Source organism: Nomascus leucogenys, chromosome 10, assembly GCF_006542625.1.
Source record: "Nomascus leucogenys isolate Asia chromosome 10, Asia_NLE_v1, whole genome shotgun sequence".
Classification (NCBI taxonomy): Eukaryota; Metazoa; Chordata; class Mammalia; order Primates; family Hylobatidae; genus Nomascus; species Nomascus leucogenys.
Genome location: NC_044390.1, coordinates 64,078,978 through 64,095,782, shown reverse-complemented (window position 1 = coordinate 64,095,782; position 16,805 = coordinate 64,078,978). Strand labels below are relative to the sequence as shown.

Below are 16,805 nucleotides of genomic sequence, written 5' to 3'. Positions count from 1 at the left end.
GGTCTGAGAGCTGCACCACCTGGGGCAAGCACGCCTCGAAACGCCCACTTCCTTCTCCATATTGTATACTGGAATTGAAGCCAAGAAGGTACCATTTTGCTCGAGGGCATGGCCTAAGCCGGTCAGCCAAGGCCATGTTAATACGGGGCTGTCCCATCTCTCTGCGGGGCGCGACAGCTGGAAGAGCCGAACGGATAAGACAAGAGGAGGTGAGAGGAGCTGTACACCACAAGAGGCACTGAGGGACTCGGGATAACGGGATGAAGCCGTCAGTGCCCCCAGAAACGAAGCGGCCCCAGACGAATTTCTGAGTCACCGTCGCGAGAAAGTGGGCTGAGCCGCCATTTTGAAGCCTGGCAAACCGAAGCAAGAAATGCTGCCGTGTTGGATCTTTGCCAGCCATCGTGCTGAATAGGAGCAGGTTGGAGGGAGGGAGAGCCAATATACACTATGGGCTGATTAAGCCCGGTTGGCTGCCATGTTGTTAACGAGCATCGATTTCCTCTACTTTTCTCGAAGAAGTTTATTGTGGGTCAGGGACGTCAGGTCGCTTGCCTTCGTTTACTGTGGTCATGAGCATATGAGGACAGCCATTATTGTTGGGGGCAAATGGAAATGCTCTAGGCGGGAAAGCTGAAGCGTTTCTTTCGCCATTTTTCTTATGGGCACGCTGTTGTCACCCTTGTCCACTGGTTCGGATGAAGCCCCTGTGGCCGCCATCTTGATCTCGGGCGGCCCCGATAAGGGAGGCGGAGTGTGCGGAGAGGAGGCGGGGCAACTGCGCGGACGTGACGCAAGGCGCCGCCATGTCTTTTGAGGGCGGCGACGGCGCCGGGCCGGCCATGCTGGCTACGGGCACGTGAGTGGAGGCGGCGTTGTGAACCGCGGTGTGGGGAGGATTTGGCCGTCCTGAGGCAGCGGGGCGCTGGGAGGGCGAGCGGCTCACGGGAGGGGTATGGCCTGCACAGATCAGAGGGCAGGGATCCGCCAGCGACCCTTTCCTGAGCGCTGGAAGGGGGTCGCCCGTGGGAATCGTCCTGTCAGAACTGAGGCAAATCCCAGACAGCCTCACCTTGCGGTGTCCAGAGCGCCTGGGATCTCTACCTGGGCCATGGACCACGTCCACGGGGTCGGGGGATGGCTCGGGGGGCCTCGGGGCGCCCCTCACCCGACCAAAGGCGGGACTTCCGGTCATGTCCTCCTCCTGGGCGGGATTTCCTGTTTCCTTCCTAGACCAGTGGGTCCTCCCTGGACCCCGGGCGAGGTTGGGAGGTCTCGGGGCAGCTGAGCGTGGCCCCAGGCACTCACCCCCACCCATGGCTACCGCGTTCATGCTCGGGTTCCTCACATCTTGGGGTGTGGGGTACTAAAATTTCGATAGGAGGGGTGGTTCCACCCCTCTGCTCCTTAGCTCTTTTCTCTCCTCCCCGCATCCAAAGAGGACAGCCACATCGTGCTCCCCCTCCTGTGGGGAACACGTCTCACTTTCCTCTCATCTCTTCCTGATCTTAAATGAAACTCGTCCATCGGGGCGGGTTCTTCCTCCATCTCTCAGCTCCTTGGAGGAAACAGGACCTCCTCTAGAAGCTGAAGGGTAAGGAGGACCCCCAGGTCTTGGCTACTCTCCTGTTGGGTAACATTACAGGGTGCCCCTGGACCTGGGCAAAGAGGCCTGTGGAAGTCGCCCTGTCCTTTTTGCTCATGTCTCCTGAGTTGGGGGAACCCTTACAACCCACTCACCCTATTTCACTCTCTTCAATCCCGTGGCTACTCCAAGATTGAGTACAGGGAGAGTTCATCCTGACGTTCTCTTCCGGGACCTCCGCTCCCCCTCTTCTCCGTGTGTCATTAGGGGCTGGGGGCCCGTGGAAGTGAGAGCCCCAGGCCTAGCAAGGCCAGGCAGTTGACTTTGGACCAGCCACTTCTTGCTTAGAGCCTCAGTTTCCTCCTTCATCAGCTGGGAAGGACATGAGGGGTGTGTTTGAGACACTGAGTACTCGCCCAGTTCAGTGGGGTTTTGGGGCTGGGCAATCAGCAGTTTCAGCCTCACTTTTGCCCTGTGTAGCTGTGTGCTTTTTTGCCAGTGTCCTAAGCTCTCTGAGCCTCACTTTTCCATCTGGATTAGAATATCTGCCCTCCTAAAGGCAGGCAGGATGGCGGTCAGGATTTAGAACAGGCCCCGGATCTAGACTTTCTGAGTCCAGGTCCCAGCCCTGCCTCTTCCAGTTGTGGGACCCTTCAAGATGCTGACTGCCCCTGGGCCTGAGTTTGCAACTGTAAAATGGGGTGAACTGTAACTAAAGCTCTTGCCTCATAGCGTAGGTGAAAGGGTGGGATGAGAAGGTTGATCCCATCTTGGGTCCTTGCGTGGCTTCTGGGAAGTGGTGGATAAACCTCTTCCTTCCCTCGGGGCTTTGAACTCCCTGAGTGAGTCAGATAGGAGGTGAGATGCCAGGTGTGGAATCTCAGCACTGAATAGGTGCTCAGCAAACACTGACATCTATGATCGTGAGTCCTAAAAGGCCTGCAGATTTCATTGAGACTCCAGACTCCCTGCTCCCTTCACCCTGGTAGGCTGGACCACAGCTGTGCCTGAATCCGTGCAGTGGGAGTGTGCCCACTGCTTCCCGGAAGAGCCTCTTCCACAGCCCAGCAGCTCTGGCTCAACCACGCTGGTTATTGGGGAAGAAAATGAGGCACAGAGAGGGCCAGTGAGCCGTCTAAGGTCACACAGCAGGTTTGAGACAGAGTCAGGGCAAGGACCCAGCCCCCCTGCCCTCGCTCTTCTCCCCCGGTAAGGAGATGCACCCTGCATTGTCTGCTTAGGGCCGACCTGTCCTGCAAACACAAATTCCTGACCTTGGGGGAATTCACAGTCTGATGCAGGAGGCAGCCAGGGTACAGCTCTCACAAGCTCAGGTGACATGAGTGCTCATGGAGAAAGCCCAGGGCATCGGATGGGCTCCTGAAGTCATCTGATGCACGCTGGGGGATCAGGGATGACAGAGGACTTGCCAGAACAGTCTTGTAGGAAAAGCCGCATGGATTTCCCAGCACAGAGAGCAGCGCTAGCACCATTTCTTGCCTTTGTTCAGCCCCGACTCTCTGAAGCCTCAGTCATGGAACCAGCCAGTTCCCTCCGGAAGGAAGTGTGCTGGGAAGGTGGCCACTCAGACAGTGTGGGACCCCCCAGGGAGGGGACTGGCTGGATCTAGGGGTGAGGGAAAGTTTCTTCCACCCTAGGATGAGTGAAAGGTTGGTGGGGAATGGAGCACAAGTCATCCAGGTCAGGGACCACGTTTTCTGAAGGCCTCGGGCCTCAGAGGCTCTGGAAGGCCGTGGAGGGAGGATGGCCCAGGAGCTGGGGATGGCCAGAACACGCAGAGCCTCCAGGGCCTGTCCTGAGGACTATGGCGAGGAGTAGCATCAGCTCCGGGTACAGAAGGAACCCCCTGGGCCTTGTGCAGGACACTCTCTTTTTTTTTTTTTTTTTTTTTTTTTTTTTGAGACGGAGTCTCGCTCTGTCGCCCAGGCTGGAGTGCAGTGGCGCAATCTCGGCTCACTGCAAGCTCCGCCTCCCAGGTTCACGCCATTCTGCCTCAGCCTCTCCGAGTAGCTAGGACTACAGGCGCCCGCCACTACGCCCGGCTAATTTTTTTGTATTTTTAGTAGAGACAGGGTTTCACCGTGGTCTCGATCTCCTGACCTTGTGATCCGCCCGCCTCTGCCTCCCAAAGTGCTGAGATTACAAGCGTGAGCCACCGCGCCCGGCCGTGCAGGACACTCTCGACGGGACGGCTGGGCGATGGCGCAGGGTGGCATCATCCATCAGATTCAATGCAAGCCCCACGTGGAATTCTAAATTTTCTAGACACCATGTTAAAAGAGTAAAAAAAGCAGATTAAATTATTCTTTTTTTTTTTTTTAAATAGAGATGGGGTCTCAACATGTTGCCCGGGCTGGCTTCGAACTCCTGGGCTTGGTGATTCGCCTGCCTCGGCCTCCCAAAGTGCTGGGGTTGCAGGCCTGAGCCACTGTGCCCGGCTCGTTCTGCTTTATTGTACTCAGTCTTCAGAACCCAGTGCAGGTTTTACTGTTAGAGGCCTCTCTGCTGGGACTCCCTGCCTTTCCAGTACTCCCTGCTCACATGTGGCTGGCGGCTCCCACAGAGGCCAGGGCAGGGCCAAAGGGGAAGGAATACAGTGACGTGGGGCAAGAGGAATGGGCTGGGGTAGAGAACGTCGCCAGGGTCTGGGCCTGCGAGGGCTGGATGGTGAGAATCCTGGAGAGTAGCAGGTTTGGGGAGAACATGCAGCACCGCTGGGACAAGGTGGGTGGAGGGGGGTGAGTGTCATCCAGGGGAGGGGCAGACACCCTGAGTGAGTAGCGATGATGTAGGCAGCCAAGCCTCAGCCCCCTCTGTCCTGCTCTGGCCCGCAGGGCGCGGATGGCGTCGGGGCGCCCCGAGGAGCTGTGGGAGGCCGTGGTGGGGGCCGCTGAGCGCTTCCGGGCCCGGACTGGCACAGAGCTGGTGCTGCTGACTGCGGCCCCACCGCCACCACCCCGCCCGGGCCCCTGTGCCTACGCTGCCCATGGTCGAGGAGCCCTGGCAGAGGCAGCGCGCCGCTGCCTCCACGACATCGCACTGGCCCACAGGGCTGCCACTGCTGCTCGGCCTCCTGCGCCCCCACCAGCACCACAGCCACCCAGTCCCACACCCAGCCCACCCCGGCCCACCCTGGCCAGAGAGGACAACGAGGAGGACGAGGATGAGCCCACAGAGACAGAGGCCTCCGGGGAGCAGCTGGGCATCAGTGATAATGGAGGTGAGAGGGTGGGGGCAGGGCGGGGGCGGCCCAGCGCTCAAGGTGCCCGCAGGAGGCTTTGTGGTGGGGGGCCTGCTTAGCCCAGAGTACTTCTACAGAAGTGCAGTCTCAGGACCCCAGAGCCAGACAGGCTTGCCCGGGGCTTGCTGTGTGATCTAAAGCCAGTCCCTTCCCTGCTCTGAGCCTTACTGGTCCTGGGGCCAGCTCTGTGCTGGGAGTGGTGGGCACAGGGACACAGAGCAGGCTCGGGCTTTCTTCTCAAGGGGCTCCCGGTCTAGCCAAGGAATTGGAGTCCCAGTGGGGGTCGGGAGGCTCTGGAGCAGGTCACGGGTAGAACCAGAGTCATTTCCACAACGCCTGGGAGGCCAAGTAGGAGTAAAGAGTTGTTTGGGATGCAGCCAACGTCTGAGGAAGCCAGGGAGGGAGCAACCAGCTGTTTTGGGGGGAATTTGGGGGTTGGGCACTTCCCGGAGGCTGGACTGTAACACTAGGGCTTTGCGGAGTTAGTAGGAGTTTGATCAGTAACTAGGAGGTCCTTGTTTGTTGTTATTACCAATGGCCGGCCTCCTCACCGTTGCTGTAGAAAACCCGCATAGGGTGAAGGGCAGGCATCCTGAGTTCGAATCCTGGTGGTGTCCCTTAGTAGCCATGGGACCCCGGGCAAGTGACCTAACCTCTCTGGGCCTCCAGGTCTCCATGTGTGGAACAGAGGTCAGAGTCATCCCATATTTCTCTCAGGCTGTATTTTGAGTCACATCGTCCCGAACAGATCATAGAGGTTTCACATTAGCAGCCTGTTGTGTGCAGCTGAGAAGGTGGCAGATCCACAGAAACTGGGTTTGTTTTTGCCGATGACCAGGCAGGCTGCCAGAGGAAGTTGTTTTTGAGGGGAAGGAAATGGGTCTCAGAAGCCTCAGGGAGGTGGAGGTGGTGGCTGTGGCGGTGGCTGTGGCTGAGGAGGAGGGCACACGGAGCATGGCTAGGTGCTGCCTGGCCTGGGCCTCTAACTCACGCCATCCACAGGGCTCTTCGTGATGGATGAGGACGCCACCCTCCAGGACCTTCCCCCCTTCTGTGAGTCGGACCCCGAGAGTACAGACGGTGAGTGTCCCAGGCTGTTCCCCTCCCTACCTGGGGGCGGGCAGGCGGCCGGCACAAAGGCAGGGACAGAAGCTGAAATCCACCCTCTCTTTCAGATGGCAGCCTGAGCGAGGAGACCCCCTCCGGCCCCCCCACCTGCTCAGTGCCCCCAGCCTCAGCCCTACCCACACAGCAGTACGCCAAGTCCCTGCCTGTGTCTGTGCCCGTCTGGGGCTTCAAGGAGAAGAGGACAGAGGCGCGGTCATCAGATGAGGAGAATGGGCCGGTGAGGGGCAAATGTGGGGAGGTAGGGAGAGCAGCTGGAAGGGCTTTGAGCTGCCTCCTCCAGGAAGCCCTCCAGCATGGATGCTGCTTTCCACCCATAAGCTAACTGAATCTTCCCCTCAACCTCAGGAGGCGAGTTCTTGGACCCCAGCCTTGTAGTTTTAACAATTGCAGCCTTACCATGTGTCCTAGTGCCTTATAGAGAAGGCCTCTCCTTTCCAGGAGCGTCTCTGTTTATAGAACACCTGCTCTGGGCAAGGCACAGGTATTTTGGCATGCCCTCCAGTGGAGAAACTGAGGCTTGGAGGGTTCAGATCACCTCCCATCCCCACCCTGCACATTCCTGGCCCTTTGCAGAATTTGTCCCACCCCCTGGTCCCCTGTTCATCCCTTGTAGCAACCCCTGTTTGAAGCTCCTGGGCTGGGCTGTGCTGGCCTGGGTGGGTCCTCCTCACCCTTCACTGAGCCTCCCTGAAGCAGAGGGGAAACTGAGGCACTGAGGGGACATGTGACTTCCCTGAGAGGCAGAGCTGGGACTGGAACCCAGGTGTGTTTCAGGAAGGAGCTGTGGGTTTTGAGGGAGGAGACCTGGATCCCCACAGTCCCCCCTCTCAAGCCTCAGTGTCCTCATGTGCAAACCAGCAGTCACAGTCGTGACCTTTTCCGTGCATCCTCCCTCAATGAGGCAGTGAGCGCTGAAGACCAGGAACGGCCCGGTGCAGGCAGGGTCCACTTGCTGCTGCTGTCTCTGCTTGCGACTCATGGCAACACAGTTAATTGAACGCTGTGGCCTCCTGAGTGCTGTGCCCAGGGGCTGGTCTCCCACTGGGCTCAGGTCCAGTTCCTGATCTGGGTCTCCGGGTCCCATCCTGCGAGGGGACAGGCCCAGCTCAGGGTGAAGGGGGCTGTAGTGCCGGAGCTGCAGGCAGAATGGTAGGACTGCTCCTTGGTGGGGGCTGACACGGAAGGATCTTTTCTGTAGCGCAGTGGCCACATGATAAAGCAGTAACAGCTGATTATCTCAGCCCTCACAGAGACCCTGTTATCTGCCCCATTTTTCAGAAGGGGAGACGTGAGGCCTAGGGAAGCAAAACCTCTTGCTCACAGTTTGTCAGCGGCAGAGGTCTGATTGGAACATGACTGAAACCCCAGCCCAGATCCTCAGAGATGAGACGGTGCACGCAGCCTTAATGGCTAGCAGACAACAGCACTTCCACCGTGTAGGAAGCAATGTCCTAGGCCAAGAAGGGGAGGGGGAGAGGGGCAGGAAGGCTGAGGAGGTGTCTGAACTGGGTAGAAGGGTTCCTACGCGGAGCAAGACGGGGAAGGGCACTGCTGGCAGTGGGCATCGCAGGGCACAGGTGGCAGGGCGGGGACGTGTTAGGAGTGGGCTTGGAGCCAGGGTGCACCCCTGGACCGCGTGTGGGTGCAGGGGGAGTGCCCTGCCGGCGCTGACCTCGCCCGTCGCCGTCTCCGCAGCCCTCTTCGCCCGACCTGGACCGCATCGCGGCGAGCATGCGCGCGCTGGTGTTGCGAGAGGCGGAGGACACCCAGGTCTTCGGGGACCTGCCACGGCCGCGGCTTAACACCAGCGACTTCCAGAAGCTGAAGCGGAAATATTGAGGCCCAGGGAGAGAGCGTCCCGGGCCGCGTCCGCCCCGTCCCACACTACGCCCCCGCCCCACTCCCGGGGTCCGCTAATCTGAGGCCGATCCGGGACCGGCCTCCTTGCGTCTCCCGTTCCCAGGATTGACCCGCCTCTGCCAATCCCCGCCGTCCTTCCAACCCACGACCTCTCGCGCCGAGGAGCGGGATCTGTCCCGTTTCCCGATTGGGTCTGTCTCTCCGCCTAGCGACAGATTCCTTCTATTAAGGGATTGGCTCGCTGAGTTCTAAGCTCTAAATGGGTCAACTCCGTTGTTTTCTGCCTAGCGACAAGGGCTTTGCTCGCATGGCATTGGCTCCATCTCCTAGTTACTGGGCAGCTCTTTTTTTGATTGGCTCGAGTCCTGTAAAGGGCTTGACCAGTCTCCACATAGTCACCGTCCGCTTTTCCTGAGTTCTCCCTCCCAATTGGCTCCAGCTTCCTGGGGGCGTGGCCAAGCCCTCCTCTTCCCAGAACTGGCCCGGGGCCTTCAATTTACGTTCTTTACACTACGGGGGCTGGGGTCGTCTTTGCCCAAGCCCAAGACAACTTGTTCCCTGATCCCCTCAGGGATGGCCCCAAACTGTCCCTGCCTCTGGCACCCCCTTTCATTGGTTCCATCCGTCCCCACAACAGCCTGCCAATCGAAGCTCGTCCCTGCATCCAGGATGGTACCAGCTCCCACCCCTCGCCCCCCACCTCCACAGGTGCCTTAAAGGGCCCTCGTCCACCCAAGGTGGGGGGCAGGGGCCCTCACTCTCCGGCCCTGGTGTTGGGGAGAGAGTGAGGGGTTGGGGGATCGGCAGTTGGGAAGGGCGCTCTGAGATTAAAGAGTTTTACCTCTGACAGATAAATGTGAAGTGTGTTGTGAGTGTTCATTCAACATTTTCTGAAACCGAATGGCAGCGTCTGATTATCAGTGAACAATTGGGGGTTGGAATTACTGTGCCCATTTTATTTATTTTTTTGAGACAGGGTCCCACTCTCGCCCAGGTTCAAGCGATTCTCCTGCCTCAACCTCCTGAGTAGCTGGGATTACGCGCCAGTGCCGCCCGGGTAATTTTCGTATTTTCAGTAGAAACAGGGTTTCATCATGTTGGCCAGGATGGTCTCGAACTCCTGACCTCAAATGATCCACCCGCCTCGGCCTCCCAAAGTGCTGGGATTACAGGCGTGAGCCACCGCGCCTGGCTCTGTGCCCATTTTATAGATATGAAGACAGAGGTTCATGGGGTGGAGGAGAGCATCCCAGTCTTATGTGACCATGGAACCCCATCTTGAGTGGGTGAGTGTTGGAGCCAGAGCCCACATATTCACCAGCAAAGCCAGGAACTCCAGCCGGGAGGCCAAGGCGGAAGGATCACATGACACCAGGAGGTCGAGAGCAGCCTGGGCAGCACAGTGAGACCCCTTCTCCAAAGGAAAAAAAAAATGGCTGGAGGTTAGAAAGCAGGTGGAACCTCGTCCGAAATTAGGACTAGGTAAACGTAATCCCACCAGACCACTACCGGAAGAATGCTAACACTAAATAAGACTTAAACAGGGATCCCAGCGCTTTGAGAGGCCGAGGTGGGCGGATCACGACATCAGGAGATCGAGACCATCCTGGCTAACACGGTGAAACCCCATCTCTACTAAAAATACAAAAAATTACCCGGGCGTAGTGGCGGGCGCCTGTAGTCCCAGCTACTCGGGAGGCTGAGGCAGGAGAATGGCGTGAACCCGGGAGGTGGAGCTTGCAGTGAGCCGAGATTGCGCCACTGCACTCCAGCCTGGGCGACAGAGACTCCGTCTCAAAAAAAAAAAAAAAAGACAAACAGGGCTTACTACCACCCAAACATTTTTTTAAGCTTTTGTCACGTGTTAGCTCCTTTAATCGTCATGGTAACCCCACGAAGTGGAAACGATTATCCTTTTTATAGATGAGTAAACTAGAACATCGAGGGTGAAGCCAAAGAAGGACTTAGGGGCGCTGTCGGAGGCGGAGGTTTCCTCGACTGACAATGACCATCAGATGGGAAAATAAGCTTCCTCCCCAGGATGAAAATTAGAAGTCAAGGTGGAAAGAGGCGAATCTGCTAACGAAGGATCCAGTCCCCGCTACCGGCCTGAGCCTCGCGTTGCAGCAAGAGAGATGAAGGTCAGGGCTGCCGAGGGACCCTGGGGGCCGGGAGTCGGGGAAGGGGCGTGGCTGCTGTGGGAGGCGGCCAGGCCCCGCCCCCCACGAGGGGACGAGTCATTTCCGTTCGCCGAGAAACGGAGCGCAGCCGGCCGGGTTGCAGGCGGGGCACCTCGGGCAGGACCTCCCTGGTCGGAAGTGGCCGTGAGCCCCAGCCGCGGTCCCGGGTGAGTACGGGGCGGGGCGGAGGCATGTGCGAGGCTCTCTGCCTGTGCCCTGGGAAGTGGGGATTCCAACTCGCGGAGGGATGGAGCACGCGTCGTCGCCTGGGAAACGGATCGACCCGCGGAAGGCGAGCGGGTGGGACTTCCGGAGCAGTTAATGGTGGGGAAACTTCCTAGTGGATGTGGGCGGAGGCGGGACTTCCTGCAGCAAACTGGGGCTGTGCGCCACTCAAGCCCGTTTACCTGCTCCCCAGGCCGGCACCCAGGATGGGCGAGGTGGAGGCCCCGGGCCGCTTGTGGCTCGAGAGCCCCCCTGGGGGAGCGCCCCCCATCTTCCTGCCCTCGGACGGGCAAGCCCTGGTCCTGGGCAGGGGACCCCTGACCCAGGTCACGGACCGGAAGTGCTCCAGAACTCAAGGTGGGCGGGGCCTGAGCTGGAGGGGGTGTGGCCTGTTGCGAAAGCGGGAACAATCCAGAGGGACGCTTGGCTGCTACGCGGGATTGCAGTGGTGCAGCCAGCCCCGAAGTCGGAAGGTGCTTTCTAGGGAGTACGGGAAGAGAAAATTTGTGCTTGATTTAGAACTAGCTAGATCCTTTGGGGGAGAGGGGATCGAGCGAATTTCGGGAGGATGTTCACTGCGCGGATGATACTCAGGCCATCGGGAAATCCAGAAACAGGCGACGACCCTTGTCAAGAGAAAAATGATCCTATGGAGAAAAGTAAATGTCGCAGGGTTGGGATGGATGGTAACAGGCCAAGCCCCGGACCTGTATCTAGCCACATTTTTTGTCAAGGAGGAAACCAATTCTATAGAGAAAAGTACCTCCCTGTCCCTTGCAAGGACCAGTGTCAGGCAATCCTAGTGCCACCATCTGGCTACTGCATGTCAAGGAGCCAATCCCGTGTAGAAATAAACTGCCTCTTACTCCCTGGATGCTATAGCCTGAAGCAGGCCACATTCCCCAGAAATGAGGGAACCAACCACACAAGGATGCGAATCCTGACTCCACCCCTCCAATCCTCAGTGGAGCTGGTCGCAGATCCCCAGACCCGGACAGTGGCAGTGAAACAGGTATCAGTGCCTCTGCAAGGGGCAGCAAGGCCTGGGGATGGGATTTGGGGAGGAATTGCAAGCCATCAGTGAAGGGGTACATTAGGAAAATCTGATTGGGGCCGGGCATGGTGGCTCAAGCCTGTAATCCCAGCACTTTGAGAGGCTGAGGTGGGCGGATCGCTTGAACCCAGGAGTTCGAGACCAGCCTGAGCGACATAGTGAAACCTGTCTCTATAAAAAATAAGCGGGGATGGTGGCGCGTCCTTGTAGTTCCAGCTAATCGGGAGGCTGAAGCGGGAGGATCCCTTGAGCCCAGTAGGTCAAGAGTGCAATGAGCAGTGATCACCACACTGTACTTTAGCCTGGGTGACAGCGAGAACCTGTCTCAAAAAAAGAAAAGGAAAGATGTGGCTGGGAGAGAAGGGGGTGTGTCCAGTAAAGAAAGAAGTGTTGCCTGTTTCAATGAGGTGGGTACCTGTCCAAGACCTTAGAAATTGGACAAGGCGGCCAGGCGCGGTGGCTCACGCCTATAATCCCAGCAGTTTGGGAGGATAGGCGGGCGGGTCACCTGAGATCAGGAGTTTGTGACCAGCCTGGCCAACATGGCGAAACGCCATCTCTACTAAAAATACAAAAATTAGCCGGGCATGGTGGCGGGTGCCTGTAATCCCAGCTACTCGGGAGGCTGAGGCAGGAGAATCGTTTGAACCCGGGAGGCACAGGTTTCAGTGAGCCGAGATTGCACCACTGCACTCCAGCCTGGGCGACAAAACAAGCCTCTATCTCCAGGAAAAGAAAAAAAAAAAAAAAAAAAAAGATTCGGACAAGGCTGAAAACCTGTTACCCTTCCAAAGTGAAGAGGTGGGGCCTAAGGGTCTGATTAGTGGTGGAGAAGGGCTGATTTTTCCGCTGGGTATTTGATTGGAGGAAGCTCCTGGTGGGGGCGGAGCCAGTCCCAGCTCTTCCCTCTCTTTCTGCAGCTGGGAGTTAACCCCTCAACTGCCGGAACCCAGGAGTTGAAGCCGGGGTTGGAGGGCTCTCTGGGGGTAGGGGACACACTGTATTTGGTCAATGGCCTCCACCCACTGACCCTGCGCTGGGAGGAGACTCGCACACCAGAATCCCAGCCAGGTACTCCACCTGGCACCCCTCCGGTGTCCCAAGACGAGAAGAGAGATGCTGAGCCGCGGAAGAAGCGTATGCGGAAGTCAAACCCCGGCTGGGAGAACTTGGAGAAGTTGCTAGTGTTCACCGCAGCTGGGGTGAAACCCCAGGGCAAGGTGAGGGCCACGCCGAGGGCTGAGGGAGCCGCCACAGACTGGGACCCAATCCCAGGTTTGTTGCGTGCTCTCTCTACGTCGTTTTAGCCTCTACTTACTTTTCTGAGAAATGGGCCTAATGATAAACGCAGGGGTCGTTGTAAGTAGTGGGGAGAATGATGTATGTCAGCTCCTGCGTTACCCACGGTGACCACCCAGTAATCAGCAATGACCATGGCTGTCTCAGTAGGAGCTACTATGATGAGGATTTTTTATGTCCAGAGAGACTTGAGTTCAAATGCTGTTACCACCACATTCTGAGTCTCGTGTCTCTCATCTTTACGATGCTGAATCCATAAAAAGCACGTGGCATAGTTCCTGACACGCAGTTAGCACCCAAAGCTTTGCTCCTGCTTTTATTTTCACAGTTATTAGCCCACCGAGGTGGTGAAGGCCAGGGGAGGAAGGAGGCTGAGTAAGACATTAACCCCCATTTTAAAGACTGTAATCCTGGGGCCGGGATCATGAGGAGTAACAGGAGACAGGTTAAGATGTCAGGCCGCACTCAGAGGCATCACGGATGCTTGACATGGAGGTGCTCTGTGACTCGGTTTCCCCATTTGTGAGATGGCAGTGATAACACCCTGCCTGGCAGGGTTGGTGTGAGTCAGCCTGTGAGTGAGGAGGGTTAGGGGTATCACAGTGCTGCTGTTTGTCTTTCCTTGGTGACACCAGGTGGCTGGCTTTGATCTGGACGGGACCCTCATCACCACACGCTCTGGGAAGGTCTTTCCCACTGGCCCCAGTGACTGGAGGTGATAAGAGGCAAAACAAGGGAGTGAGTGAGGCCTGGAGTCCACCTCTGGCCCCGGGTCACCCCTGCTGCTTCCTACCTGCCCTAGGATCTTGTACCCAGAGATTCCACGTAAGCTCAGAGAGCTGGAAGCTGAGGGCTACAAGGTATGTGCAGCTGCCTGTCTGCATGGGCACGTGCACGTGGCGGTCTGACTGCAGGTCAGACCAAGGCCCTGGTGAGGCAGGGCGCCTGGTGACACCCTCTGCTCCCCAGCTGGTGATCTTCACCAACCAGATGAGCATCGGGCGCGGGAAGCTGCCAGCTGAGGAGTTCAAGGCCAAGGTGGAGGCTGTGGTGGAGAAGCTGGGGGTCCCCTTCCAGGTATGGCTGGAAGGGAGGCTGGGAGCTATGTGGGGACACAGAGATCCAGAGCGAGGGCTTGACTCCGGGGTAAGTGAGGCGGAGGCCTCTGGCAGTGTGATGCTGATAGGAACCCATCATCAGCTACAAATTCTGCAGCTCCGCTCAGCTGGGTGAGGGCTGGGGTGGCATCCAGTAGGTGCTTGTGGGGGAGCTGAAGCTGGTGGCCCCCTCCCATCCACAGGTGCTGGTGGCCACGCATGCAGGCTTGTACCGGAAGCCGGTGACGGGCATGTGGGACCATCTGCAGGAACAGGTGGGTCTCACAGCCTGCCCGGCCCCCCTCCTTTTCCTCGCTGCAGCCCCTCACTCCTGGGCTCCCAGGCCTCTGGTCATGGCCTCCTTACTCCTGTCCTCCCTCACTCCTGCCTTCTGTTTTTTGCTGTCACATCTTAGATGTTGGTTTACGAAACCAATGCTTTTAAACTTTCTAAATCATAGTAGGGAAGCTGTTCATTCCTTCGTTGATTCATTTGTGTGTGCATTTGTTCTGAAGTTTAGCGCGTTCTTGAGCTGAAGGTATCAGCGGGACAGCCTGTTCCCGCAGGGCCCGCATGGAGAGGGCAGTAACTCTAGGCGGATGGGCAGACTGGCGTGTAAAACAGCGGGAGGGAGGGAGGTGGAGAAAGCAGGCATCGTTTCACCCGTGATGGGCAGGGATGGCGTCTGAGGAGGTGACATCCGAGGAAAAGGCCTAAGGCAGGGGAAGTAGGGAGCCAGGTGGACACCTGGGGAAAGTGCAAAGTCCCCCCTTGCGGGAGTGACAGCAAGTGCAAAGGCCCTGAGGCAGTCCCTAGTCTGGGCTAGTTAGGGACAGCAAGGCCCATGCGGCTGGCCCTAAGCGAGGGAGGGGAGAGGGAGGGCCCCGCTTTTGCCCTGAGAGAGGGGGAATCTGGGAGGTGCCGGCACCCCGGAGGCTGGAGCTACAGCAGGGTGGGTGCCCTCCGGTGGCCGCGTGGGGAACCGGAGGCGGCTAAGCCGGGAGACCTGGAGGGAGGGGGCTGGGTGGGGAGACCCCAGGGGTCCAGGAGCATGGTGCAAAGTGGCTGGATGGTGGGGACATGAAAGGTCGGAGGATGAGGCCTGATGCGGGGCACAGACCAGGCGAAGCAGCCCCAGGGACCCGCTACCGCTGCGGGGGAACACTTGGAAAGGCCTCCTCACTGCCATCTCCCGTAGGCCAACGAGGGCGCGCCCATCTCCATCGGAGACAGCATCTTTGTGGGAGGTAAGGGCCTGGAGGCTGCTGAGGGTGGGCTGGGACCCCTCCCTCCCTCCAAACTGGTGGGAACGGGGTGTCCCGTGTGTTCCAGACGCAGCCGGACGCCCGGCCAACTGGGCCCCCGGGCGGAAGAAGAAAGACTTCTCCTGCGCAGATCGCCTGGTGAGGCCCCTGGCCCCTGCCCCCTGCCCCGCGCCCGAGCCCGACCCAGGCCTGTGTCTGATGTCCGTCCTCAACCCCTAGTTTGCCCTCAATCTTGGCCTGCCCTTCGCCACACCTGAGGAGTTCTTTCTGAAGTGGCCAGCAGCCGGCTTCGAGCTCCCTACCTTTGATCCCGTGAGGCCCGGGGGGGGGGTGGGGGTGGCGATGGGAGGGCTCCCGGAGATGGGGCCGGGGACGGGTCTCACGCCCATGTCCCGCCCCTCGCAGAGGACTGTCTCCTGCTCAGGGCCTGTCTGCCTCCCGGAGTCCAGGGCCCTCCTGAGCGCTAGCCCGGAGGTGGTTGTTGCAGTGGGATTCCCTGGGGGTGAGTGCCCTGCCCGTGCCCGCGCCCTGAGCCCCGCCTGGGTCCTGGGCCACCCACCGACACTGCCCCCCACACAGCCGGGAAGTCCACCTTTCTCAAGAAGCACCTCGTGTCGGCCGGATACGTCCACGTGAACAGGGTATGACCAGGCTGTGGCCGCCCCAAATCATAGTTCCCATCTCCACTTCTCAACCAGTTTGGGGCGGCTTCCCTCCATCACTGCCCACCCCCGTCCCCGCTCAGTTTTCTCTCCCCCCTGGTCTCCGGATCCGTTTGTGACCTCTCGTGTCCCCAGGACACGCTAGGCTCCTGGCAGCGCTGTGTGACTGCGTGTGAGACAGCCCTGAAGCAAGGGAAACGGGTCGCCATCGACAACACAAACCCGGACGCCGCGAGCCGCGCCAGGTAGCCGGACCGCGGGACCATAGGGGGCCTGCGGCGGGGTGGGCGGGGCCTGCACATCCAGCTCCTTCCCCCACAGGTACGTCCAGTGCGCCCGAGCCGCGGGCGTCCCCTGCCGCTGCTTCCTCTTCACGGCCACTCTGGAGCAGGCGCGCCACAACAACCGGGTGAGCCCGCTCGGCCCCCAGGCTGCACCCCCGACCCCCCTCCTCGCCCCCAGGTGCCCCTCCCTCCCCTGACCCCTGGGCCTGCCGCCCCCTCTGATGTCCCCACAGTTTCGAGAGATGACGGACTCCTCTCATGTCCCCGTGTCAGACATGGTCATGTATGGCTACAGGTACTGTTGGGGATAGCAGCGGGCAGGGGCACTGGCTGGGCCACATGAGCCAGGCTGTCCCTCACTGTTCCCACCACTGCCAGGAAGCAGTTCCAGGCCCCAACGCTGGCCGAAGGCTTCTCTGCCATCCTGGAGATCCCGTTCCGGCTGTGCGTGGAGCCGAGGCTGGAGCGGCTGTACTGCCAGTTCTCCGAGGGCTGAGCCCCGCCCAGCTCCCCTCCACAATAAATGCTGTTTCTCCATGAGCTTGGCCGGCATTTTGCTGGAAGGAGGGTGGTCCCCATGGGGGAGGGGCTCCAGGCCTGCCACAGTTTCTCACATGGATGGAGGCTTTAAGGACATTTTCAGGTAACAAAAGGTGGGGCCCTACAGAGGGGATTCCAGCTTTGCTGGGACCTGGCATGGGCACTTTAGACATTAGCCTGGGAACACACAGGGAAGGCACTGTGGCCCCTCGAGAGCCAGCTGGTGAGCCCATGAGCCCCAACCGAAGGGCTGGCTCAAGGCCAGGTGTGACCCCTGAGGACAAAATCCAGCTCAGGTTCTGTGACACTGAACTTGAACCCAAGGCCTGTCGGTCTGGAGATTGGGGGCGGAGAGGGTGTGGGC

The 16,805-nt window shown here is 59.0% G+C and overlaps 2 protein-coding genes across 10 annotated transcripts; both read left to right on the top strand.

Moving 5' to 3' along the window:
* Positions 1-58: 58 nt before the first annotated feature.
* AKT1S1 (AKT1 substrate 1) lies at positions 59-8,690 on the top strand. 4 transcript variants are annotated; one of them, XM_003269790.4, is made up of 5 exons: positions 59-859; positions 4,441-4,826; positions 5,850-5,927; positions 6,023-6,192; positions 7,671-8,690. In XM_003269790.4, the coding sequence occupies exons 1-5, from the start codon at positions 807-809 to the stop codon at positions 7,812-7,814; spliced, it is 831 nt and encodes a 276-aa protein (XP_003269838.1). In that variant the 5' UTR covers positions 59-806; the 3' UTR covers positions 7,815-8,690. The 4 variants fall into 4 exon arrangements, with proteins under 4 accessions (XP_003269838.1, XP_003269840.1, XP_030676956.1 ...); XM_003269792.4 differs by having other exon boundaries at positions 91-209; XM_030821096.1 differs by having other exon boundaries at positions 216-953.
* A 572-nt stretch (positions 8,691-9,262) lies between these two features.
* PNKP (polynucleotide kinase 3'-phosphatase) lies at positions 9,263-16,802 on the top strand. Of its 6 annotated transcripts, XM_030821084.1 has the most exons (18): positions 9,263-9,317; positions 9,759-10,182; positions 10,434-10,597; positions 11,206-11,252; positions 12,215-12,514; positions 13,229-13,308; positions 13,396-13,453; positions 13,563-13,670; positions 13,894-13,965; positions 14,889-14,937; positions 15,023-15,093; positions 15,175-15,267; positions 15,361-15,457; positions 15,535-15,596; positions 15,753-15,862; positions 15,939-16,026; positions 16,135-16,196; positions 16,284-16,802. In XM_030821084.1, exons 2-18 carry the CDS (start codon positions 9,971-9,973, stop codon positions 16,546-16,548), a joined length of 1,938 nt encoding a protein of 645 aa, XP_030676944.1. In that variant the 5' UTR covers positions 9,263-9,317; positions 9,759-9,970; the 3' UTR covers positions 16,549-16,802. The 6 variants fall into 6 exon arrangements, with proteins under 6 accessions (XP_030676944.1, XP_030676947.1, XP_030676948.1 ...); XM_030821087.1 differs by lacking the exon at positions 9,263-9,317 and having other exon boundaries at positions 16,280-16,441; XM_030821088.1 differs by lacking the exons at positions 9,263-9,317; positions 9,759-10,182 and having other exon boundaries at positions 10,218-10,597; positions 11,123-11,252.
* Positions 16,803-16,805: the final 3 nt, after the last annotated feature.